General features: G+C 45.7%; 1 protein-coding gene across 2 annotated transcripts in view; it reads right to left on the reverse strand.

The window, feature by feature from the left end:
* Nucleotides 1-26,227, reverse strand: part of LOC135898573 (kinesin-like protein KIF17) — a 75,316-nt gene that overhangs the window by 1,802 nt on the left and 47,287 nt on the right. Inside the window, exons 8-11 of one of the 2 annotated variants that reach the window (XM_070534604.1) lie at nt 23,630-23,906; nt 20,222-20,439; nt 17,133-17,321; nt 3,447-3,641 (exon numbers count right to left, since the gene is read on the reverse strand). In XM_070534604.1, the coding sequence (XP_070390705.1) occupies nt 3,447-3,641; nt 17,133-17,321; nt 20,222-20,439; nt 23,630-23,906 (879 nt within the window). Of the gene's footprint in view, nt 1-3,443; nt 3,642-17,132; nt 17,322-20,221; nt 20,440-23,629; nt 23,907-26,227 lie in introns of both variants that reach the window. The other variant, XM_065427619.1, reaches the window with a different exon arrangement.

Genomic DNA, 26,227 nt, shown 5'->3' on the forward strand with positions numbered 1-26,227 from the left:
TACAGAGCCCATGCGGGCGTGCTTCGTGAAATGTATTTCAACAAGACATAGCATGACAGGTCAGGCGTGTGCACCAGGTCATTTGCGAAACTAAATAAAACAAGAAAAATTATCCAAGTGTGCTTTCAAGAACGTTCTGAAGACTACTATTGTGTAGTATAGCACTTAAATTATATGCAAATGCATGTCACAGAACCACCAAAGTTAATTTCACTCTTGCTTCCTAGCAGACACATTGCCCTGCCACTAACACCTGTTTGTATTTTCCCACAGCCATTGGAAGGCTGGCTTTCCTGCATATTACAGTCATATTGTGGTTGAGCTCCCTGAATAATGAAGGATGAAAGGGGGAAAAATGCTTGAATTTCTGCTGTTAAGGGCAAGCTATACTCCAGCGCAACACACGCGCACGCCAGACTCGGCGACATCACAGTGGTGAACAACTAATTTCTATACTCCAGCAACACGACGCAGCCAGAGTAATCATCATCATCAGCCTGGTTACGCCCACTGCAGGGCAAAGGCATCTTCCATACTTCAACAACCCCGGTCATGTACTAATTGTGGCCATGTCGTCCCTGCAAACTTCTTAATCTCATCCGCCCACCTAACTTTCTGCCGCCCCCTACTACGCTTCTCTTCCCTTGGAATCCAGTCCGTAAACCTTAATGACCATCGGTTATCTTCCCTCCTCATTACATGTCCTGCCCATGCCCATTTCTTTTTCTTGATTTCAACTAAGATATCATTAACTTGCGTTTGTTCCCTCGCCCAATCTGCTCTTTTCTTATCCCTTAACGTTACACCCATCATTCTTCTTTACATAGTTTGTTGCGTCGTCCTCAATTTAAGTAGAACCCTTTTCGTAAGCCTCCAGGTTTCTGCCCCGTAGGTGAGTACTGGTAAGACACAGCTATTATACACTTTTCGCTTGAGGGATAATGGCAACCTGCTGTTCATGATCTGAGAATGCCTGCCAAACGCACCCCAGCCCATTCTTATTCTTCTGATTATTTCCGTCTCATGATCCGGATCCGCCGTCACTACCTGCCCTAAGTAGATGTATTCCCTTACCACTTCCAGTGCCTCGCTATCTATTGTAAATTGCTGTTCTCTTCCAAGACTGTTAAACATTACTTTATTTTTCTGCAGATTAATTTTTAGACCCAATCTTCTGCTTTGCCTCTCCAGGTCAGTTAGCATGCATTGCAATTGGTCCCCTGAGTTACTAAGCAAGGCAATATCATCAGCGAATCGCAAGTTACTAAGGTATTCTCCATTAACTTTTATCCCCAATTCTTCCCAATCCAGGTCTCTGAATACCTTCTGTAAACACGCTGTGAATAGCATTGGAGAGATCTTATCTTCCTGCCTGACGCCTTTCTTTATTCGGATTTTGTTGCTTTCTTTATGGAGGACTCCGGTGGCTGTGGAGCCGCTACAGATATCTTTCAGTATATTTACATACGGCTCGTCTACACCCTCATTCCGTAATGCCTCCATGACTGCTGAGGTTTTGACAGAAATGCTTTCTTGTAATCAATGAAATCTATATATAAGGTTTGGTTATATTCCGCACATTTCTCCACCACCTGATTGATAGTATGAATATGGTTTATTGTTGAGTAGCCTTCGGAATCCTGCCTGGTCCTTTGCTTGACAAAAATCTAAGGTGTTCCTGATTCTATTTGCGATTACCTTAGTAAATACTTTGTAGGCAACTGACAGTAAGCTGACCGGTCTATAATTTTTCAAGTCTTTGGCGCCCCCTTTCTTATGGATTCGGATTATGTTAGCATTCTTCCAAGATTCCGGGACGCTTGAGGTCATAAGGCATTGCATATACAGGGTAACCAGTTTCTCTAGAACAATCTGCCCACCATCCTTCAACAAATCTGCTGTTACCTGATCCTCCCCAGCTGCTTTCCCCCTTTGCATAGCTCCCAAGGCTTTCTTTACTTCTTCCGGCGTTACCTGTGGGATTTTGAATTCCTCTAGACTATTCTCTCTTCCATTATCGTCGTGGGTGCCACTGGTACTGTATAAATCTCTACAGAACTCCTCAGCCACATGAACTATCTCATCCATATTAGTAATGACATTGCCAGCTTTGTCTCTTAACGCACACATCTCATTCTTGCCAATTCCTAGTTTCTTCTTCACTACTTTTAGGCTTCCTCCGTTCCTGAGAGCATGCTCAATTCTGTCCATATTATACTTCCTTATGTCAGCTGTCTTACGCTTCTTGATTAACTTCAAAAGTTCTGCCAGTTCTATTCTAGCTGTAAGGTTAGAGGCTTTCATACATTGGCGTTTCTTGATCAGATCTTTCGTCAGAGTAATAGGCGCACTCTAATGTCATCGATGCATGGATAGCTCCTCTTTCTTTTTTTTTCGGACTACACAGCGTCACGTCGGCCAAACATCCTGGCATTCCTCATACAGAGCATAAGGAATGCCAGAGCGCACGCCATCGGTGCAGTTGCAGATGGCTGAAGGGTCGAGCGTCAAATAATTATCAAGCTCGCTGCTGCCGATGCACAATAGCTAACTTTGGTTCGCAAAGTTCAGTGAGTTGAAACCTCTGGCCATTGAGTGACTAAGCAGATAAGCATAATCAGTCAGTCCACAGCTTGTATGAATATTACATTGTTTTCAGGGTTTTTGAGAAAGTTCTGCACACAAATTAGTAGCATTATTCAGAGAAGCTTATACTACATCAATTATCACCGCAATTCTCTAATATTGCCTTTCGATTCTCCCTCTACAATCAAGAAATTTTACCCTTTTCTTTTAAATGTAATAAACTGCATCAAATTTCGCACAGTGGATGTTGAGCAAAATAATTCCTCCATTTCCATGAACTTGGATAGCAGCCGGATAATTGATGAATCAGTTTTTGCTAACTCTTACATCCTTCCCTTGGCACTTAACCATGCTATGATGTGTGCATAGTGTCCACTATTCTTAGAAAAAACTGTGTAAAAGTTGTGACATAACAGCACTCCAATTCTCTTCCTGTAGGCAGGTTCATGCTCCTAGCTGTGGTTTTGTGAGCTTCATCCTTGCCAGCACTCAAAACAGACATCGCAATCAATTTTGCAGAGTGCGTTGGTTACTGCTGAATTGAATTGAATTCTGGGGTTTTGCGTGCCAAAACCATGATTTGATTATGAGACATGGGGTAGTGACGGATTCCGGATTATTTCTGAGCACCAGGGGACCTTTAACAGGCCCCTAATGCATGGAATATGGGCGTTTTTGCATTTCGCCCCCATCAAAATGTGGCCACGGCGGCAAGGATTTGATCTCACGACCTTGTGCTTAGCAGCACAACACCATAGCTGCTAAGTTGCCATGGCAGGCTGTTGCTGCTGCATCACTTCTGAATAGCACACAATGTCTCAATTAAGGTACATATTTGAAAGAAGGGGGAAACTCACGACCTGTGGTGCAGGCACCCTTGCTTGCCACTTTCTGGCCAGGCGTTATGTCTGCAGGTCTCTGGTTGAATATGGTTGACCTACGCCGTGTCCGAGAGGCAATGCAAGACTGCGGTGTCTTTGGTGACACAAAGACAGACTTTCTCCTCAGTGGCTTCACGGCTTCAGTAACCACCGGAGACATCTGGCTGTGATCACCTGACAGAAAGACGTGAAAAAAATAACACCAACAGTGTCTGAGGAGCATTTTTTAAACATGAACAGAAGAAATTTTCTCTATAAGCATTCTAAGGGTAATATATGTCAATTTGTATCCACAACAAGACTGAATGAGTGCAATGCAGGTGGTATATAGTTATAAATCTACTGAATATATAGCAAAATGCATTTAAGAAAGTTTTGATGTGTAGCACCATGAAGGCGAAGCCAACGTTACTAGACTAGGTTCAGTTCTCAAATTGAACGAAGTTGCACGGAACCTCCATCGATTTGTGCCTTCATAGTGCTGCCGTCTCGCCCAGCTCCATGTTTTCTCGCTGCTGCCCATACAAGGGCTGCGATACGAGTGCATGTGGCAGCAGTGGTTGTGTTTAGAGTGCACATCTGGTTGATTACTTTAATGATTACCTAATTGTGCATGAATTGTGCATGATAACAACCATCGAAGTCAGCGAATTAGTTGAAAAGTGTCAATGAGAAAATTGTAGAGCAACATGAAAAGCTCCCAATACAGCTTCCTGTTGCTCAATACTTGCTACATAAAAGTTTTTCCGAGCGTGAAAGCCCACGAGTACACGCAAAGTGCCTCAAGTGGCCAGTCGCGTGGCAATTTTATATACATTTGCAGGCTTCTTTCACACTTGGAAAAACACTTTTATGTAGCATGTATTGAGCAATAGAAAGCTGTAGCAGGAGTTTTTTCATGTCGCTCTACAATTTTCTCATTGACACTTTTCATCTAAATATAATATTTGAGAAGTTAATTAATTAATTAAGACTAATTATCTAATTAGATAGAATGAAAACAATTATTTGAGTATCTCCAAGTGACGGCAAACAACATTACCTTGGTTCCGTCTAGCTATGTGGCATTCACATATTTTTAAACTCTGGCTAAAGTTAGCTGGGACACCCTGTATATATTATTGCAATAGTAGTACTACCGTTTCTTGACATAGGAAGTAACGCAAGGTTCTAGCTTGTGCCACCTAATCCGTGAACCGTGCTGCTGTCGGCACTACTTGATGCCTATAAAATTATTGTATTCATGCACGCTGGAATGTAATATTATAAATTAAGAAAAAAAAATGAGCATACAATTCTGCTAACGGAACTCAGGTGTGGCACCAGCTCAGGTACGGCACAGATCTAGTAGTACAAGCTGCATCGGAGGCTGGTCAGCAAAGGCCTGAGCCTGCAGTTGCATACTGTTTTGTCGCAACTGTCGCTTGATCAAGCTTGTTACAAAACTTGGTTGGAAAATAAAACGCAGAGCATATATAGCATGTCCTCAGCGCACGCTTGAAGGGGCGCCTGATGAAAGCGGCATAGGAAGCAGAGGGGGCGAAGCCACTGAGAAGAGAAAGATGGAGCGGTGGTACCACCTCGTGGCAATCTCAGAACTGGAGCAGGCTGAGAGCTTGAAAACTGAACGTAGTCAAGTAACGTTGGGTGAGGCAGTGTTAACACCATAACAGTACAGGCAAAAGAGATGTAATATGGCATGAGTGAATGAGCTTCTGGCAGTGCTCCCCAAATAATACTATCCTGCAATCCACTAGACACAAAATATAATCTGATGGCCACTTATCAGGCATTTCTCACTGCCGAACAATAAAGCACGTTGTAAATTTATTGCACTTAGAGCAAACAAGAAGGACAATGTTTTTTTTTTTGTATAGTTAAGCACCCTAAGTAGTGACTAAAAGCCACAGCAAGAAATGAAAAAACAAAAAACAAGACAAGATTAATGTCAACAGCCCTGACTGCACCTAGTAATACTGTAATATTTGAGAACACTTTCTCAAAATGCAGGTGAAGGTTCCCCACATCTACCATCAGTTCCATTTTGTGCAGGAGCCTTCACAGTTAAACCTCGATATAACAAACATCAATACAACAAAATTCCTGATATAACAAGCACTAACTTTTCATAACTTCTTGTCCACAGAACACCATGTATTTAGAACCCTAATTTAACTAAGTGTGTTTATACATGATTTCTAAGCAATGAGATTTCACCAGAGCTGTGAAGGATACCGAGACACTAAATGCGGATGCAAACGCACCTCTCAAAGTGCGCACCATGTGACCAAGAGCAACCGCTGAAATGGGGCAGCATCATATTCCATATAAAGTCCATGTACGACAAGATCCTACCGGGCCCCATGCACTGTATCCTTTGGGTGCGAGTGAAAGTGTGCAAGGGTGAGCCGAGAAAGATGGTGGCTTGATGAGTACAGTCTTCCCGCAAGAGCAAGGGGAAAGGGGGAGGCAGCGAGCTCACGACAACACGACCAAGCACATAAAAGGAGGGGGGGGGGGGCAGGTTGGTGCACCTGCAGCTCAGCACATAAGCAGCCTGCGCATGGCGTTTTAGAGGTAATCTGCAACGAGTGCAAAGAGTGCGAATGCCGAGATGGTGTGGCATCATGTGCGCTGCCTTCCCACACATTTAGTACTGGAGGTTGCGTAATCTTGAGTTTCGGAGATGCAACGAAGCATTCGCTTCTGGCACTTTTCAGGATAGCATCCTTCCACTACGGGCGACACTACCAGCCGCAGAGGTGGAGTGGATGCAAAAGTGCAGCTTGCTTCACTTTGCACTGGCGGTTTGAAGATGTTGATGGCATGAAACTATCTTTTATTGTCGACTCAAATTCAACAAAATGAATTGTTTTCTTATTCAAGTTTGCTTTTTCTGATTGCCTGATGATCCACAAAATGTTGCAGTCTATTCCGCGTAAGAAAAGGTTATGAATGACTGTTTATTTGCATAGAGGTTAGATTTCAATATAACAAGATTTCAATATAACAAAGCAAATTGCCAATTATACCGACTCCGTTGTATTATGGTATATGTATATGCATAACTGTATATGTGCATTACTAAAATGTCACTTTTATACTGAGAACAGAAACCTGGTTATAAGACCACATTCAATGCTGGTTGGTTCCTTATGAAAAAATACCTGCAGATTCCACGCACTATGGGAATCAGTTTAAGCAAAGCTTTGTTTGTGAATGCTGTTCCTTCTTAGCAACCATTTGCAAGTAGACTATTTAGCCCAGTTGGAAACACTTTTAATGAGAACCACATTACTCGTTCCCAGTGAAAATCTTGGGCACGGACTATTTGTGCTTGCTTACGCACATGCCATGCATTATGACGACGATGATGGTGGAACGGCCATGATTACAAAGATGGCAATGGCATGACGACACTGGAATCACTACGAGTGCATTGACGACGAAGCAATTATGACAATGGGATGACCACGACAGAATGACGACCATGGGATGACAATGCCAGAGATGATGATAGTATGATGACAACACGATACCATCACAGTGTCAGTGGCGATGACGGTGCGGATGAAGGGAATGACAGAGCTGGAATGATGATGTGAAGTGCGCACAAACTACCGAGCGCAAGAGCAGACGACATTGCGGCCGTCCTCAACAAGAGGAAAAGAAAGACGAGGGAGGCTCGTGCAGCGCGTGAAAAGTCTCTCATGCAACGGAGATCGTTGGAACACCGGCGCGACTAGGGCCACCGGGCCTTCGGAGCCCACATCTCCTGGTGAGGTTCACCTGGCCGAGCGTCCGTCTTCGGGACAGGGAAAACCTCGGGTCGTTGCACGGCACGAGACCCCGGAACGGCCTGCTGCAGCCTCGAACCCGCATCTACGCGCGAGGTTCGGGAGAGCGAGCGTCCGTCGTCGAGACGAGGAGTGCCTCGAGTCGTTGCCTTGCACGAGGCCTCAGGTCGGCCTGCCGGCATCTTGGGACCCGCTTCTACGCGCGACGTTCGGGTGACCGGGCAACCGAGTGGCCTGTTCTCGTCTACGGAGCTGTGGGCCGTCCACCTTGTCCTGCCCCGTGCTGCTGCGTCTGCTAATCCACGCCGGTCATCACTCGACGAACAAGCGTTTCACGTCAAGGACTCTACGTGTCACCACACTCCGGACTTAACCGCAACCTCGTGAGACTACATTTTTTCCTACTTACGAACAACCTTGTATGTGTGGGTCTAGGTTAAGATATTTTTTCGTGTTCACGTGCCGTCTAATATAATTGTGTGTTTGCTCATCATGCATCGTCTCCTCCATCTTCCTCGCGTCACACGCTTTGCAACGTGACGATCCTAACTACATCACATATCTGGCGTCCGCGACAGGACCGCTCTTACACTATCGAGAAGAGCAGCACATTGCATATGCGTGTTTGACAGGTGAGGATGGAGACAGACAAGCTTACGGCAATTGGAAAGGAACTGGGGTTGACTGGCCCGGCACTGAAACAATGGGTAGACGAAGAGCGCGCACGCGAAAGGGAAGCGCGTGAAGCACGTCTGGCTGAACGCAATGCAGCAAAAGAAGCTGATGCCGAAGCGCTAGCTAGATTAAAAGCTGAAAGGGAAGTGCTCGAGCTCAAGTTAAAGTTGAGGGAGTTAGACGCGACAGCGGGTAGCATGAGTACTGGGCAGCTTACAGAGAGTGTGCACGCAGGTGCTACCGAGAGCTACCAAAGTCCGCACAAACTAATCCCACCATTTAACGAAGAACGCGATGAGTTGGATGCATACGTTCAACGATTTGAGCGCGTCGCAACGAGCCAGGGCTGGCCACAAGACAAATGGGCCCTATTGCTGAGCCTCTGTTTGACAGGCGTAGCTCTAAGTGTTGTCGGCAGAATGGCACCGGATCATGCCATGGACTATGCGACACTTGTTAAAACAGATGCTTTTGCGACGCTTCAGGTTCACGGAGGAAGGCTACCGAAGAAAGTTTCGGTCGGCGAAACCCGATAATTCCGAAACTGGTAGACAGTTTGCCGGTCGTCTATTGGGATACTTCGATCACTGGCGAGAAATGGCCAATACAGACCGGACATACGATGCTCTGCGGGACAAGATTGTCTCAGAACAGTTCCTGATGACTTGTCATGAGAAACTGGCAGTCTTTTTAAGAGAAAGGAATTGTCAAGGAATTGACAAACTAGTGGAAGTTACTGATCATTACATGGAGGCGCAGGGGTTAGTTAACCTTGGCAAAGGTAAAAACGAGAGGGATACTAGCAAGCCACCACGTCAAGCTCGAACTCCTGAGCGACAAGAAGAAAAGGAAAGACCACGCTGCTTTCTTTGTGGTAAGCGCGGTCACAGAGCTGCTGATTGCTGGACCAATACGAAAGGTCCAAATACAAATACATCTTTCTGTGGAAAGTGCCGCCGCACTGGGCATAAGACAGGTGACTGCCCAAAAAAAAACCCAACAGTACTGAGAAGGCTTCGTGCTTGATGCAACAAGTAGACATGTCCAAGGCAGTAACCGAAGAGACACAGACCTTGCGTCGAGTTCCCGGAAGTTTGGAATGCGGGAGAACGCAGACGCGTAAACAAGATGAAAAGTCTATGCCTACTGCCGAAGGTGTGCTTGAAGGACATCCTGCTACTGTCTTGCGAGATACGGGATGTGACTCTATTATTGTCAAGAGGTCCCTTGTACCAGACAGTAAGCTGACAGGAAAAATTTCTTCGGTGTGTCTCCTGGATAGAAGATTGTTGAAGCTACCTGAAGCAACCGTGGAGATTGCGTCACCGTTCTTCACAGGCAAGACTAGAGTTTTATGCATGGACAATCCCTTATATGATGTTGTCCTGGGAAATGTGAAAGGCGTACGGAATGCCTCCAATCCTGACAATGAATGGAAAAGACAACTTTATACACCGAGCGCTGCGGATGATTGCTTTAGAGCAGAAGGTGGAAACGGTTCTACTAATGAATCCATCTCTGCTGACATTTTATCATCGGCTGCTAGTGAAACCAGGGACAAGTCGGAAGTGGCGGCGACAACCAGACAGCGAAGATCAAGTCCGCCTTCATTACCAGTACCAGCTATAAACCCCCTAGACATCAGCCCAATCGACTTGAAAAGCAGGCAAAGGGAGGACAGCAGTCTACGTAAATGCTTTGAAGCAGTGGACAAAGAGATGAAGACTAGGTTTGCCAACGTCCAATTCTTTATAAAGGAGGGAATTCTTTACCGAAGATACACACTGCGGTCAAAGAAACAAATGGAACAGCTTGTCGTACCCAGAAGCCTTCGTCATTTTGTGATGAAAATGGCTCACGAAGGGATTCTTGCCGGACATCAAGGAATAAAGCGAACCACAGACCGTGTGAGCGAAGAGTTCTACTGGCCTGGATTCCAATCAGACATCAAGCGATTTGTTAAATCGTGCGATACGTGCCAGAAAACTTTTCCCAAACATCTAATAGGTCGAGTACCATTGGGAAATACTCCCGTCATTGATACCCCGTTTAAGAGAGTTGCCAATGACATTGTGGGACCATTAACCCTTTCGCTGTCACGGACGTACGGGTACGTCATCGCGCTTCCCCCCCTACATGTCACTGACGTACCGGTACGTTCTCTATCGCGCGTTCAAAATTTCGCGCCTGAGCGCAAAGCTGGCGCTCCTGGATTGGCCACGCTATCTGTTGACTCCTTCTACAAGTTCGTATATTCGCCCCGACCTGTCCAAGTCCATGTATTGAAGAGTACGGTGCGACTGCCACTCCCCACTTTCTCTTTGCTGAGTGGCGCGGTGGCTCCGCGTTCGCTGGATCATGCGTCGCGCGCGTGTGGTTATGGGTTCAAGGGTTGTTCTGCCTTCTCCGCTGGTTTGAAGGTTTTTATTTTTCTTCTGTTGGTGTGTCTGCTACGGCGCGTCAAGTTCAGGCGCACGTGCCGTTTCCTCTCCGAAAAGAGTGACTCAATTGCTGCTTTCGCTCTCTCGCCGCACCCTCGCTTCCGACTTGCAGCAGTAAACATAAAGCCCTTCGAACTTTGTTTAGCCTTTTTCCATCTCCCTCTGTCTTGTTCACGCAACGTCCCATTTCTCTTGTGCGGGCGACTGAAAGCGCAACCTCCTCCTCCCTGCGCGCGGTTACTTTCGGATGGCTGAGCGCGCGGGACCTTCGTCTGCTCATTGGAGCGGTGGCTCAATTCCGATTCAGAATACGAGCCGAGCTTGGATTCGAACTCGGACAGAGTCGCATGCGAGGAAGAGGGTTCTGCATCGTCAGATTCGGATGTTGAAGGGATTTTATAGTCAGGCTGATGATGATGATGATGTTTACTAACAGCTGCAGAACACTGAAAAGTGTATATTGCATTGACTATGTTATTTGTATACCAATTATAATCAAAAATAAATTGCTATGTTAATTCCCTGTTATGCTCGTTCCCTAAAACCAACCCGACACTGGGGGTGCGTCACGGCCAGAAAGGTCCGACAGCGAAAGGGTTAACTCCCATGTCAGAGAAAGGGAACAAGTACGTTCTGACAATGGTCGATATGGCAACGTGGTATCCTGACGCTGTGGCACCACCAAGCATTTAAACAGAAAAAATAGCTGAGGCACTTCTAGAGATGTTCTCTCGTGTGGGAGTCCCACAGGAGATAATCAGTGACAGAGGCACATCATTCTCGTCACGCCTGATGAAGGAACTGAGCCGTCTTCTCTCTTTTACGCAGTTGCCAACAACTCCATATCATCCGATGGCAAATGGCCTTGTGGAGAGGTTCAACGGCACCCTTAAACAAATGATAAGACGAATGTGTCAAGAGAGCCCGAAAAAATGGGACCGTTACTTGGCACCCTTGCTTTTTGCTTATCGCGAAGTCCCTCAGTCAAGCCTGGGTTTTTCACCCTTCGACTTGTTGTATGGCCGTTATGTCAGAGGACCCATGGCGATATTGAAAGAATTATGGACAGGTCATCATATTGATGATGACGCAAAAACCTCATACGGGTATGTAGTTGAGCTACGGAAGCGTCTTGAAGACACTTGTCGTTTGGCCAAGGAGGAGCTTCAAAAAGCAAAACTTCTACAGAAGAAACACTACGACCGGAATGCCAGACCACGTCATTTAGCTGCTGGAGAGAAGTTTTTGCTACTGCTGCCTTCGGACAACAACAAATTGATTCTTACGTGGAAAGGGCCATTCACTGTACTTGAGAGGAGAAATGATGTCGATTACGTTATTGACCTTGCGACCAGGACGACACTGTTCCATATAAATCTACTGAAAAAGTATGAGGAACGGCCACCTATATCACCGCCATTACCGGAAGCGTCAACTGCTTGTCAGACTGATGATACCGAAAATGACGATCTACCATGTGTACCATTTCAAGGAAAAGAATCGGTGGCCGACGTGAGTCTATCGGAATCGCTCTCTCCTGACTGGCGCGCTCAAGTCACGAGTCTACTGAGCATATACGAGAATGTATTCACCGAGGTTCCCGGCAAGACACACCTCATCCAGTGTAAGCTGAAACTTACCACGAATACACTCGTAAACATGCGGCCCTATCCAATACCATTTGCTACCCAAGAAGCGGTACAAAAAGAAATTGGAGAAATGTTACAACAAGGCATCATAGAACCATCTGAGTCCGCCTACCAATCACCTATAGTTATCGTGAAGAAAAGTGACGGGACAATGCGTTTATGCATTGATTTCAGGCAACTCAACAAGATACTGGTAAATGACAACGAGCCTATACCTCGGGTGGATATTATCTTTGGGAGACTGGGAAACGCGCAGTACTTTTCAAAGTTTGACTTTTCTAAGGGTTACTGGCAAGTGCCCATGGATGAAGAGTCGAAACCAATGACAGCTTTTGCTACGGCATCAGGCCTATATCAGTTCCGCTTCATGCCGTTTGGCATTAAAACCGCACCAGCTGTTTTCAACCGCCTCATGAGAAAAGTAGTAGTAGCAGACATACCACATATTTACTACTACTTCGATGACGTGCTCATTGCCACTGAAACATGGGACGAACACGTGGGTACACTTGAGTCATTTCTACAACGACTGAGAGAATCTGGGTTGACAATTCGTCCAACAAAAAGTGAAATTAGTCAAAGGTCAGTGAAATTCCTCGGCCACCTTGTTGGAAACGGTGTCATGCAACCACAGGTCGAAACACTAGAGAAAATACAGGCTGCGAAGCGTCCACAGACGAAAAAAGAAGTACGCTCGTTTCTCGGACTTACGGGGTATTACAGAGACTTTGTCCCCAATTATTCCGAAGTAACTTACCCACTCACTGAACTGACCAAGAAAAGAGGCCCTAACAAAGTAATTTGGGGAGAACGTGAACAGAAAGCCTTTGATGAACTCAAGATCCTCCTGTCTACACCACCTATATTGAGAGCACCAGATTTTTCTAAACCTTTCGTACTCCGCACCGACGCATCATCAACAAGTATAGGTGCCATACTTATGCAGCGCCATGAAGGAATTCTGCACCCAGTATCATATGCGAGCCGCCGACTACAACCACAAGAAATTGCATATTCAACAGTTGAGCGAGAAGCCCTAGCTCTTACGTGGGCCGTCCAAAAGTTCCACATCTACTTGTTTGGACGCACGTTCATATTACAGAGCGACCATAAGCCCCTTGTTTACATCAAGTCTGCCAAGCACATCAACAGCCGTGTTTTACGTTGGAGCCTCATACTTATGGAGTATGACTTCTCGGTTGAGTATATTAAAGGCAGCGAGAATGTGGGCACAGACTATATGAGCCGGTTGCCAAGCACATAAAGAGTGTGCCCGCGGAAACATGGTATTTCAAAAGCACGAACCTCAAATGGGTGTAACTTTAATGTCGAACAACATTTGCTGGCATGTTAGTTTAGTGGATTATTGTTTTCACCTTATATCGTGGTGTTGTGACTTCTTAATGTTGTCATTATGCCGAGTGTGCGGTGCTCGAAACTCTAGTGTTGTAGTAATCTTTGTGTGTATTCTTACATGCCGAGTGTGCGGTGCTCGGAACTGTAGCACTGTGGTATTTTTTATGTGTACTCAAACGTACCGAGTGTGCGGTGCTCGGATCTGTGGTGCAATAGTAATGCTTTGTGGTGTGCTACAGTGAACTAGCAGATATCGAGTTCCCTCAAGTTCTTTGAACGAAAGAACTTTCTTAAGTAGGGGGTGATTGTGAAGAAGTGCGCACAAACTACCAAACGCAAGAGCAGATGACATTGCGGCTGTCCTCAACAAGAGGAAAAGAAAGACGAGGGAGGCTCGTGCAGCGCGTAAAAAGTCTCTCGCACAACGGAGATCGTTGGAACGCCGGCGCGACTAGGGCCACCAGGCCTTCGGAACCCACATCTCCTAATGAGGTTCACCTGGCCGAGCGTCCGTCTTCGGGACAGGGAACACCTCGGGTCGTTGCACGGCACGAGACCCCGGAACGGCCTGCTGCAGCCTCGAACCCGCATCTACGCGCGAGGTTCGGGAGAGCGAGCGTCCGTCGTCGAGACGAGGAGCGCCTCAGGTCGTTGCCTTGCACGAGGCCTCAGGTCGGCCTGCCGGCATCTTGGAACCCGCTTCTACGCGCGAGGTTCGGGTGACCGGGCGACCGAGTGGCCTGTTCTCGTCTACGGAGCTGTGGGCCGTCCACCTTTTCCTGCCCCGTGCTGCTGCGTCTGCTAATCCACGCCGGTCATCACTCGACGAACAAGCGTTTCACGTCAAGGACTCTACGTGTCACCACACTCCGGACTTAACCGCAACCTCGTGAGACTACATTTTTTCCTACTTACGAACAACCTTGTATGTGTGGGTCTAGGTTAAGATATTTTTTCGTGTTCACGTGCCATCTAATATAATTGTGTGTTTGCTCATCATGCACCGTCTCCTCCATCTTCCTCGCGTCACACGCTTTGCAACGTGACGATCCTAACTACATCACAGACGACAATGACATGACTAAATGATGACTAAATGATGACTAAATGATGACAATGGTATGACAAAGGTGGAATCGCAACGACGAATTGACGACGATGAAATGATGACGACTGCATGATGACAAGACATAAGGACAATAAGATGATGACAGTGGAATGACTACAACAAAATGACGATGTTAGAATCATCACACCCACATGACAGTGATTCGTTGACAACGATGCAATGATGACAATTAAATGACGAAGACGGACTGATGACTATGGTATGGTGACAATGGCTGCAAGATGGTGACGTGATCACCATGAAATGACAATGTGATGACAGTGCCAGAGTGAAGGCACCGAAGAGGTGACAATGTAGTCACAACGGCATGAAGGCAATAAAATGACGACGCCAGCATGGCAATGACGACATTTTGGTGTTGAAGCTCACGTCCACACTTGAGCGCATCACCTGCTGCCTCAATTATCACTATATCCAGTGTTTGCGCTATGTCCAGTACTGGCCAATCATCTAAGACTTTAGCCAGCAGGAAGCAGGAATGACAATTGTGCGATGACGATGCCATGATGACAACACTACATTTCAAATGACCCATGCTTTCGGCAAGAGCTATTCGGCAGGACAGCAGCCAGCAGCAGCAGCAGCAGCAGTGGGAAAGTTGAAGGAAGAGACAAAGAAAGCTTCGCTTTAAGTAAGCCAGCTGCAGCACCAAGTTAATGAGGATGCAGAAAGAAGTAACACGTACAGTGAGGGCTGTCTTATACCCTAGTATGTATAGTGTACATACTACTTATTGTTATATGTTACTTTTTTTAGCATCCTCATTTGCATCTGTTTTGTAAAGAATGTATCTTGCACAAAGTGTGAAGCAGTGAAAGTGATAGCCAGCACACTATTACATAAAGTAATACTGTTCAAGCAGGACAATTGCAAGGCAGCAGCTCACAAATGTCTTCTATGCAGAGCCTTGGACTACCGATCTTTCTATTCCCTATTTCTGTTGTGCATTTCCACCTTGTTATCTTGCACCCTGCAGTGTATTCCATATACACTGTCTCAAAGGCCTACAATCACATGCTCTACAGTGTGCAGAAAGTGTACACTGTAAAGCATGTGAGTGTATGCCTTTTTTGATATAGCTTGTGGGGTTCTCCTCCCGTACTCTTGGGACAAAGGAACGACAACACAGTAGTGCAAACAATCACAAGGGCATTTATTGCACCTTTCATAGATCAATGCCTGCTATCCGAGTTGCTATCCACAAAACATGCCGATGGGCGCGCGACAAATCTAGAAGTCCGACTCACCGCGACCGGAAGCAAGCGAATATGTTCGCCCCATGCTGGATCCCAACGCCTGGTCGTTCGCGTGTATGGTCACGCGAATCGTGGCGCGTTCGAAGGCGGCCACGCGAGACGGTCTCGCCGAAGCATCGGCCGGCGCGCGGCACGGCACGTCCGTCCCGCTTGCTTCCCGACCCCAAAGAGAGCAAGAGCCTTTCTTTCGGCGCCCAGGTAACCTCGCCTGTCGGCGGCATTAGCAGCGCAACACTCGCGCCATCTCTTGCACTGCACCTCAACCACATCGACCGCCGCGGCGTCACGCAGGCCACGCGGCGAAGCGGGAGTACAGGAGACGCGCTATGCAGGAAAAACATCAGGGGACACGCGAGAGTCGCACATCCCCACAAACTAAGATCATCGTCAAGCACAAAGACAAAAAATAAGCTCATGAACTTGCAGAAGCCTTTCACACAAAAAAGATGCGAGATGATTGCGTTTCGGAGCTCTCTATCTTTTTGTTAGACTGTGAGATGCAAATGCTTGGCAATTTATTCCATGTGACCTAATGAGATGTGCATGTAGATGGCATCTTTCTTTTTTGCATTTTTCTTAATAAACTTCAGTTGTTAGACAGTACTAGCCCTGTGTACTTCTTTTTTGTGTTGCCATTATTTTCCATGCTGATCCAAAGAATGCAGTGAAACAGAGCCTTATAAAGTATGGCTCCTGGATGGAATGCAACAATGTCCACAGTGATAGGTTATTTAACCCCCTCAGTGCTACCCTATTGTCCCTAATTGTGACCAAAAACTGCTCAACTATTTTTAAAGACCTCAGTTGCCAGCGTATTTTCCTTCCTCCAACAGAATAAAAACCCCTCCCAGGAGCACGGCAAAGCACTGAGGCAAAACCAGTTTGTCCATGGCATGGCTAATAAATCAAAAGTACCATAGACAACCTGACCTTGTCCTTGACTGTTTTTACCAGACCCACTTGGATGAACCAATCTTGTTCATGGCATGGAAGGAGTAAAGCACAATTATGTTCATAGCATTTTTGGTTCGTCAAAGTCCTGTGTCAGCTTGATTTCTAGATTTATATCGCCTCTCCAACACTAGCATGCATGACTTTGCCAGAATTGTGAAGCCAGATGTTACAAGAATGACAGCACCATTACTGCTGCATTTGCAGGCAAGCAAATTCAAGGGGGATAGGTTGAGACTTGAGTCATGATTTCATTCAGTGGCTAATAAAGCCATCATTTGCATAAAATAAATACTGGGCACATTCAAAAGAGGTCATCTACCAGGCCTTCCTCACTTTATGCTTGCCCTTGGCATGTGATTACAGCTGTGCCAGCCTTGCTGTGGTGTTCACATGACACCTTGCACTCACCAGGTATGTCTACCACCACAGGGTAAATCGAACTTTGGCGCATGGAGCCATTTTCATTCTGAGCTTGAGTGCTTCTCCGAAGATTTGGCTGTTGGAGTTCAGGTGATGATTTCCATGAGGTTCGTTGGACTTTGGTGCCAGACCCAGAAATTTTGCGTTTTTTCGCAGTCAAAGGTGTGTTTGTTGCATCTGGTCAGGAAAGGAAATGACATCAGAAATGATGAAGATGGATAAACAGGTGAGTCAGTTTAATTTTATAAACATCACTAATGGTGAGCCATGCAAAGACATGAAACACACGATGAAATGAAGACACACATGAAATATGCTTAAACAAGGCAAACATGGTGCCTGGTGCTGCATGTGTCCCGTTGTGCGCCATGATGTTGTTCAAACCATCTGTGTGACATTTTTGACATTCTTAGATACTTTTGTGTATTAATTGCAACACTAATGGTGCTTTTAAGCTGTCCAGAAACACAGTGAACAAACATGACTTACAGATTCACCTGACTTGAACTGTCATGCATTATTATTGAAATATAGATTATTATATAATAAATTATTAAATATATATATGTGTGTGTGTGTGTTAAGTATATTAAGCAACCATGTAGTTTAACTAATTGGCATCCTACTACAGCTGTACCCACTTATAACAATATTCAAGTGCCACGAAAATTCCATTGTTATAACTGATAATTGTTATAACAGGGTTGCATGAAAAAAAAAACCAAAATGGAAGATGGCGTAGCTGTTCCAAGAAAACTATAATGGCGGGGAGGTCAGTTCTCCTCCCCACCACCTTCCTCCATCCGGCTTTTGATTGTTGACTCTGCTTCCTGTGCGCTCCGATTAAGTGTTGTTAACAAGCTGCGGCTGTCAACATTCAAGAATGGCACTTCTATAACTGCAAAGGAGGGTCACGGGCGGCAAGTGACATAAGAGCTCCACCGAGGCATTGCTTTGGTGGCCCCAAAAGGCGCAATTTAAAAAATGTGGGAAGGTTGCTGCGGCAGCATCTCAGCTCAAGAAATCCAGAAGAAATGCTGCAGCGAGATCACCACAAGCATCTCACCACATACTTTGCATTGGCTTGAACGAGAAAACCGCATGTCCATCAGCCTTGCTTGCTTTACGCAAAGCTTGCAGACATCCTTCTCCAAGGCTTCCAGGTGCTCCACATAGTGAAGCGGAAGGTCCCTCACAAAAACAAGCCCATAATCTGCCCAGTAGCCTTATGTTTCCTCTTGCATAAGAGCATGGAATAATATTGACGCATGTACTTGTTTGTCTTTTCCGGGTGACCGCTTTTCACCGTCTAACGAATGTTATCGCACAGCGCAGGACGCGCCTGCATGTATCGGAAGTTTCTCGAACGTTATCAATGGTTCTTTTTGCTGTCTGGTGTCAGTGAACTTTGTGTAATCTGATTTCATGTATGCGCAATGCGAATGGTGTTGAACTTTCTGGAAGACGCACAAGCACCAGCGATTACTCTGGAACCTTCGATGACTGATGTATAAAAACCGATGCACTTGACCCGCAGATCAGATTTTGCATGATCGCCGAATGTGTTTGCCGACTGTGTTCGCTGCTGTCGCCGTTCTTGAATTGTAGCCCGTTTTTGAGGGCACAAGTTCGCCCAATAAAACGCTAGTTTCGTAACTGCCAGTTTTGCTGCTTTCTTCACCGTCACTACAACATGGCAATATGGTTGGGGTCTATACAATTGAAGAACAGGGCAAGCAACTTTGAAAGTGAAACAGCAAGCTCCCAGCTTCATGCATAGGAATATATTTAGCCCAGAATCTCATGACATAGTCTACAGGGTAGGCAGGCTTATTTACCACATTCAAGACGTGCTGCTGGATCCCTTTAAGGCAGCCTAGATCTCACACAAAAGAGCGTAAAGTCACACAAAAGAGCGTTGTCAGTAAATGGCAGAGGTGGTGACAAGTTCAAGGCAGCTGTCATTGGTAGGCAAGTGCTCTCAGAGTGGCTGCCTCTGCAGACAGTCTGCATGGACAGTGTGGTCATGCAGGGCCGCCAGACATACCAAGCACTTCTGACATCCTGCATGCCCAGTTTGCACGCAGAATGATTTGCAGAAACCGGTGCTGGTCGACCATATCAGCAAACAACACGATATTTTTCCTCAATTATAAAAGTACTGCATATATTCAAATCTAGGCCAATAGCTTTTTTCAAATAATCATATGCCAAACTCTAGGATCGGCTTAGATTCGAGGATCTTAAAAAACATACCAGGTTGTAATTTAACATGATAAATATGGTGCATAGCTAGCCTCATCTAGAAAAGTCAGTATCACAGCCGCTATTAGCCATGCCAGTAGCTAACTGAAGTACACAAGCGACATCGCTATTTTGACCTGTGTAGTATCGGCGTGCGGCACGGCGTTATCGTAAACAGGTGATGCCACTATAGTGCCGCTTTCAAATGAAAAGTTGTGCTAGCCACCGAGGCATTGTCAAACGTTCAAGCCAGGTGGACTTTAGCATTGATAAGAAAAACATCCATCGTTGGAGGGGGCAACAGGAGACACTTTTTGCGGGTGCCACAACGAGATAGCAGCGATAAGGAAAGCAAGCGCGCGATAACAGAGAGGAGCTGCTCACCAAGATCGTGCCATGTCTCGATGCATGCGAGCAGTGCCGCACTGTCTGTGCATGCATGGGCGCGTGGACGTGAGCTTGGGCGCGTCCGTAAGTGTGTGTGTGGTCTGGGCTGTAGCGACATGGCTAGCACCGATGATAACAGAGTAAGCTCGGCGTATTATTATTAAATAAATGCCGTTTTCATTTTGTGACAGCTGTCCTCACTTTTTTGTTCGGCCTACATTCAAGGCAAGTTTTTTTAATTTCTTATGGCTTCGGACATTCGGGAGTCAGCTTAGAATCGGGGCCGGCCTAGATTTGAGTAAATGTGGTACTTTAAAGGCCACAAATCTAGACACTTGCCCTTTAAAAGAAGTATGATAGTAGGTAAAGTTTCTCACTGAATTTTCTATGTCAATTGTTCGCTAAGCATGCTGTCTCAACTGATTGAAGATGCCATAATTTTGTACCTTGCAGGGGTGTGTGGCTCATTGTCCTTCGCTTCTTCTCCTGCAGTGTGGTGTCCAGTGCGTCCAGCAGTGTCTGCTGTTCCTCAGTCAGAGTGCACTCCACAGCAGTGGTTGATGTGTGGTCCAAGTACGACTGAGCCATGAAGCTTTCCAACTTTTTTCCAATGTCCTTGCGCAATGACGGCTCAAGTTGTTCACAAAGTCTCTCCACAAGTGGCCTGAGGCATGTAAAAGGATGCAGCAGTTGCAGCACTCATTCTCCAAGACATTTGCAGGTACTTTGCAGGCAGAACTGGTTTAGTTTTGTCTGCAACGTGCAATATGAACCTTGCAAGTAATAAAATAAATACAGTCGAATCTCGTTACAACAGACCCTAATAATCCGACAAGGACGTCCATTTTATCCGAAGTCCATAATATCTGAAACGCCTCCCTTCCAAAACTTTCGTTGCAATGTCTAACAACTTTATTGCAAAGAGTGAGTGACGAATGTCCAAAGTAAAAACAAACAAAAAGGTCTCAGTTTCTCCCGAAAGGCGAAGCATCGATTGTGATAGCAAATTAAGCACAATAAGTGAGGCAGCAGGAGCGAGCGATTCGACCTCTGTTCTGTCTCGCGCTTCAACACGAACTAAGCGTCAAAAGCACAGAGCATACGAAGCTACAGGCAGTGGGTGCACTTTGTCCACATCGCAGATCACTTCCAAGGTAGGAAGGCCGCGCCGTAAGCAGCAGCTGCCAAAGTAGAACCCCCCTCTCTCTTGCCTACATCCCCCCGTGCCTTGCGCGCAATATTGAGCCGTGATCGTCTGCTGACCCTCGCAAGTCAGCTGTCAGCCATGCTGACACAGCAAAAGTATGTGTTATACACCCGATTTCGAAAAAAATTGCAGCCAATTTCGTCCAGTGTAGCCGATAGTCCGCTATAGCATGGTGCAATAAAAGTGAACTTTGTTGCAGTAATAAAATAGATAGAACAAACTAAGGCTGAAGTATGGTCCGTTATATCTGAAAGTCTGTTGTAGGCAGGTCCGTTGTAACGAGTGTAGACTGCAAAACAAGAAATGAGAGCCACTGCACCCACCTGTGTGCAGCAAGCTTTGTTGCATTGCCAGCCTCCGAGCATCTCCCTTGCACACCTCCGAAACATGAGTCGGAGGGGTGAAAGGCAAACGAGAAAGAGGCGCCCAAGGCTCGTGATGACATGAATTTGCGCCGTGCGCAAGCAGGTGCGGCAGCTCACGCTTTTCCAAAATTTTAGATTTTTTTCCCTTTCGACACAGACACCCAGTAGCCAGATTTATTTGTTATAACCAATAATGCCATATGGGAACACTGTAAGTGGTTTATTAACGCGACAGCGTTAAGGAGCTCGTGTTGCAGAAAAGCCAGTGTCGTCGGCGTCGTTGGCCGTGAGCGATAAATCCCAGCAGGCACTTCATGAATAAAAAACAACTTGCAAGATGGGCTCGGTGGGAATCGAACCAGGGTCTCCGGAGTGTGAGACGGAGACGCTACCACTCAGCCACGAGTTCGATGCTTCAAAGCGGTACAAAAGCGCCTCTAGTGAATGCGGTGTTGCCTTAGAAACGAGCTGTTTCTAAGGCTCAGGCATGCGTCGTCATTGCTCGACGCTCACCGCGTCCAATGCGGGGCGCATAGTCGCTGCGCCGTAGCCCATTGTCTTACACCCTTTGGCGGGTCGCCGGGAACGCTATCGCGTTCCACTCTTGAAGGCGAAGCTTAAGCGTCCTCCAATTTTTTTACCAAAGAACCAGAAAAGGTTGCAGAGCCATAGGTGCTTATTGTTATAGGTTGGTTTGACTGAACTTGGACATCCTGACATGCAAACATTGTTGATGCCTATCTGCTGTCCTCCATATACTTCAGTCTTCTCAATACAGTTGACTTCTGTTAATTCGATCCTAGCAGGACCATCGCAACTAGTTGAATTATTCGGTAGGTCTAATTAATCAAGAGGCAGAAAAATTACCAAAACACACCGCTAATTTATTCTGGCAGCATTTGCACTTAAACACATCCCCAAATCAAACACACATCTACTTTTTAGGGGTCTAATGTAGAACACTAAAGTAAAGATGACAGAGCTAGTAGACAAAGTAGAAATCAAACATGCACCCTATCTTTTGAGCAAGAAAAAGGAAGCATGCTTCAAATTCTGGCAATAAGGAAAAGACAAAACCCGTGATCTTTAATTTCACAGAATGGAAATTTATTTACTTAATGCCCATCATCATCAGTCTCAATCTGGACTTCATCGCTGCCTAAGAAGAAGCACAACATGTCCTCTGTATGGTCCACAGCATGTTTGATCAAACAAATTTGCAACAATCGCAAACGGGATGGTGATCCACACCTAAACGAACCCCTTTGCTAATTTTTCCTGCAATCCAGGCAATTCTCTGGAACGCCAAGAACATGTGACGTGACTTGTTGCCGTTAGACTAACATGTAAAATAATTTATCATTTGAATGTGCTTTCATAATTGGACTGAAAGCAGCGCGCTGTCATCCATAGTCACACTATGCAATAACCTGTACAGCTGCCATCCATGGTTGCCATCTTGTGATTGCAATGACGATGGCACTGGTTATGCTGACTCTGACAATAAGCTGTTGCGATTGCAGTTTTGGTTTCATATCAATGCACTGCCTAAACAATTATTGTGTGAATTTTCTTGGAAAGAAATAAAAAAGATGCACAATAGAATGAAGTAAATACTGTAATAAATAATTGCGAGCTATTGTTTTCAATTTAAAATCTTTCTGGGGCAGGCCAAAAATGGCTGTTTTCAATCGAGACACATTCACTGCACCTTAAGTCCCGCCAAGACAGATGCTGCCACTATTGGAGTTGCCACTGTGGTCTACCGGGGTCATGTGCATGCCTAATGACCAGCTAAGTTCTAGTTATACGGCCAAAGCTTATTTCAGGATTGAATTAACGAAACCTTGGTCTCATAGAAATGTATGGGCACTGGCCGAGACCTCTGGTCACAATCAAATTAACCTCATCTCAAAATATGCCCATCCAAGGCCTCCCCGTGTTGCTTCATTTGTAGTATTTCCATGAGCTCCTTATGCTAATCAATGTAAAGCTCTTTGGTGTGTTTCAAGCCTTGACTATTTCTGGCTTTAAACTCAGCACTGCATTTTCAGTGCAGAGATACAACACAGCAGCGCCATGCTGTTCACTGCAAGTGCCCTACGCGAAGGCCAACGTGTCACCACTCTCCTGATCCTTTTAGGGCACTCTCTTCCATTCTCAGCAGTTTCTCTGGTCTTTATACTTCTGCTCACGAGTGTGCATGCAAAATGCTTTGCAAGTGAACCCATTCCACATGGCTTGTCAGTGGGACATGTGGTGATAACCAGAAGAGCACTTACGTCAAGGGCAGTGTTGGACATTGGCGCACAGGTGACAAGCTCTCTGCCGTTGTGAAGGAGGCGTTGTCAGATGAAGAAATCAGGGTGTCCTCCTCAGTGGCTGGAGCTAGCAGCGTGCTTTCTAGTTGGACAGTTGAGATGTTAGGTCGTCGTTTCACAGAACTGCCAACTGCCTTGGTACGCAGAGGTGTACGCAGAGGTGTCTGGAGTGTTGACTGCCAATGGGATGGTGTGAAAGGTGGTGGGAAGTCAAAGTGTCGGCGGTGCAGGATGTTCTCTGCATACACAGAAGAATAAAACAAGAGAGAGAGCTTAGACAAAAACTCATCGAGGTGCCACTGCCTGTCAAAAGTGGGGCTACATAGAAGCCACCAACTGAAATACCATGGGCACCTTATGGGTAGCATCACACACAGATCCCAGCTGAACTTTATTGAACCTGGCTTTATATGTGCAGTAGAACCTCATTCATACATTTGGGAAAAAACCGCAAGAAAGAACGTACTACCAAGAAAGCATACAATCCGAAGTAACTAAAAAAATTTGACAGACTTAACTATTGTTGACATCTACGTATTGCGACGCATCGCATGGATCGTTGCGGCACTATACACCGACGTGCGTTTTGTTGTTTTCGTAATGCGTGGTGTTTAAAGATGGCGACGGGAAACCGAAACAAAATCGAGCTAGTGGGCGATGCCAGATGCCACTGCAACAATACACGATGCCACATCATGCCGCCTGCATCAGGGAACGGCGGTGCATTTGGATTATCACCTACTAAAACGCACAGTACGCTACCAATGGCCCTACACACCATGCGCTGTAAAACAGATAGGTGGAGATGCTTATCGCAATAGGTGTGGCAGCGATAGCTGTGAAAGCAGCATGTGACGACCCAGGTGGAGATTTGCTAGTAGTATCAGAATAAGAAACTGTGCACACCTCATGCCTTTTCTTGTTCACATGGGATCTAACGGCCGGAAAGCATACATGATCGCAGTCCACAGCAGGGAATGGCGGCGTGTTTCGGTTGTCATCTATTAAAAGCGTGTGCTATGCTTCCAATGGCACCACGCGCTGTGAAACAAATAGGCGAAGATGCTTATCGCAATAGAATTAGTGGTGATTGCTGTGAATGCCACATACAACGACCCCAGAGAAGATTTGCTGGTACTAAAATGAGAAAGTGAGTGCGCACCAACATTTTCAAGTGAGACGGGCAAGCAAGTATCGTGGTCACGGTGCCGCGGCAGGCACCTACAAACTGTTCTCGATCGCATGCGCCTCACACACTTTCTTGTTTACACGGCATCTAGAGACTGGAAAACTAACCATACGATCGCAGTTTGGTGATGCAACGTTGGTGCCGAAAAATCATGTTTTCCGGGAACGTATTAACCAGTAAATATGGGCATAACTCTATTAGGTCACTTCTTGTGTTCTAAATTGCGAACGTTGGTGCCGGAAAAACGTACATAATGAGAATGTGCCAACGATGTTCTACTGTATATACCAGATCTATTACCTGTTTTACACTGTAGGACATACTACAGTCTATGCTCGTTACAACAGACCCGCATACACCAGACTTTCGGATATAATAGACCATATTTCAGCATTAGATTGATCTACCTATTTTATTAATGCAATGAAGTTCGCTTTTAACGAACCACACTGCAATGGACTACCTGCTACAGCGGGCAAAATTAGCGGCAATTTTTTTCAAAATCGGGCATATAAATCATACTTTTGCTGTGTCAACAAGGGTTGACAACTAACTGACTTGTGAGGGTCAGCCAACGATCTCTGCTCAATATTGCATGTTCGAGGCATGGGGGAGGGGGTTCTACTCCAGCGGCTGCTGCTTACGGTGCGGCTACCGTATCTTAAAAGTGATCTGCAATGTGGACAAAGTGCGCGCCCGCGCAGGCCTCATCTTCAAAGCAATCTGCGATGTGGACAAAGTGCGCCCACTACCTATAGCTTCGCATGCCCTGTGCTTTTAAGGCTTAGTTAGTGTTAAAGCGAGAGAGAGCACATAGGTCAAATTACTCGCTGCTGCCGCCACGCTTACCTTGCTTAATTTGCTATTGCAATCGAAGCTTCACCTTTCGAGTAAAACTGCAACTTTTTTCTTTTTTTTACTTTGGATGTTCGTCACTCACTCCTTGCAAATAAAGTTGTTAGACATCGCGACAAATGTTCCGGAAGTGAAGGGTTTCGGATATTACGGACTTTGGATAAAATGGAAGTTTTTTGTTTGATTATCTAGGTTCGGTTGTGACGACAGTCATCTCTACTGATAAACTATCGAACACTTTGAAAATGCCATTACATATAGAAGGCTTGGTTTTGCTTCAGCATGGCTTGGCCTCAAATGTGGGTGTGTTAATGAATTTTTTAAATTAAGTGTTTGAACGATTCTTGATTCTTGTATTAAAGTTTAATCACAACAACACAACCGCAGAAAACTGTCACTGAAAGCAGCGCATAATGTGTGCAGGCCTTGCTTTTTTCTAAACTGCAAGTACTTATAGTGCAAATTGTTACAGTACATTCACAAAAGAACATAAATACGTTATACAAAATAAATGT

The sequence above is a fragment of the Dermacentor albipictus genome, chromosome 2 (assembly GCF_038994185.2).
Source record: "Dermacentor albipictus isolate Rhodes 1998 colony chromosome 2, USDA_Dalb.pri_finalv2, whole genome shotgun sequence".
Taxonomy (NCBI): Eukaryota; Metazoa; Arthropoda; class Arachnida; order Ixodida; family Ixodidae; genus Dermacentor; species Dermacentor albipictus.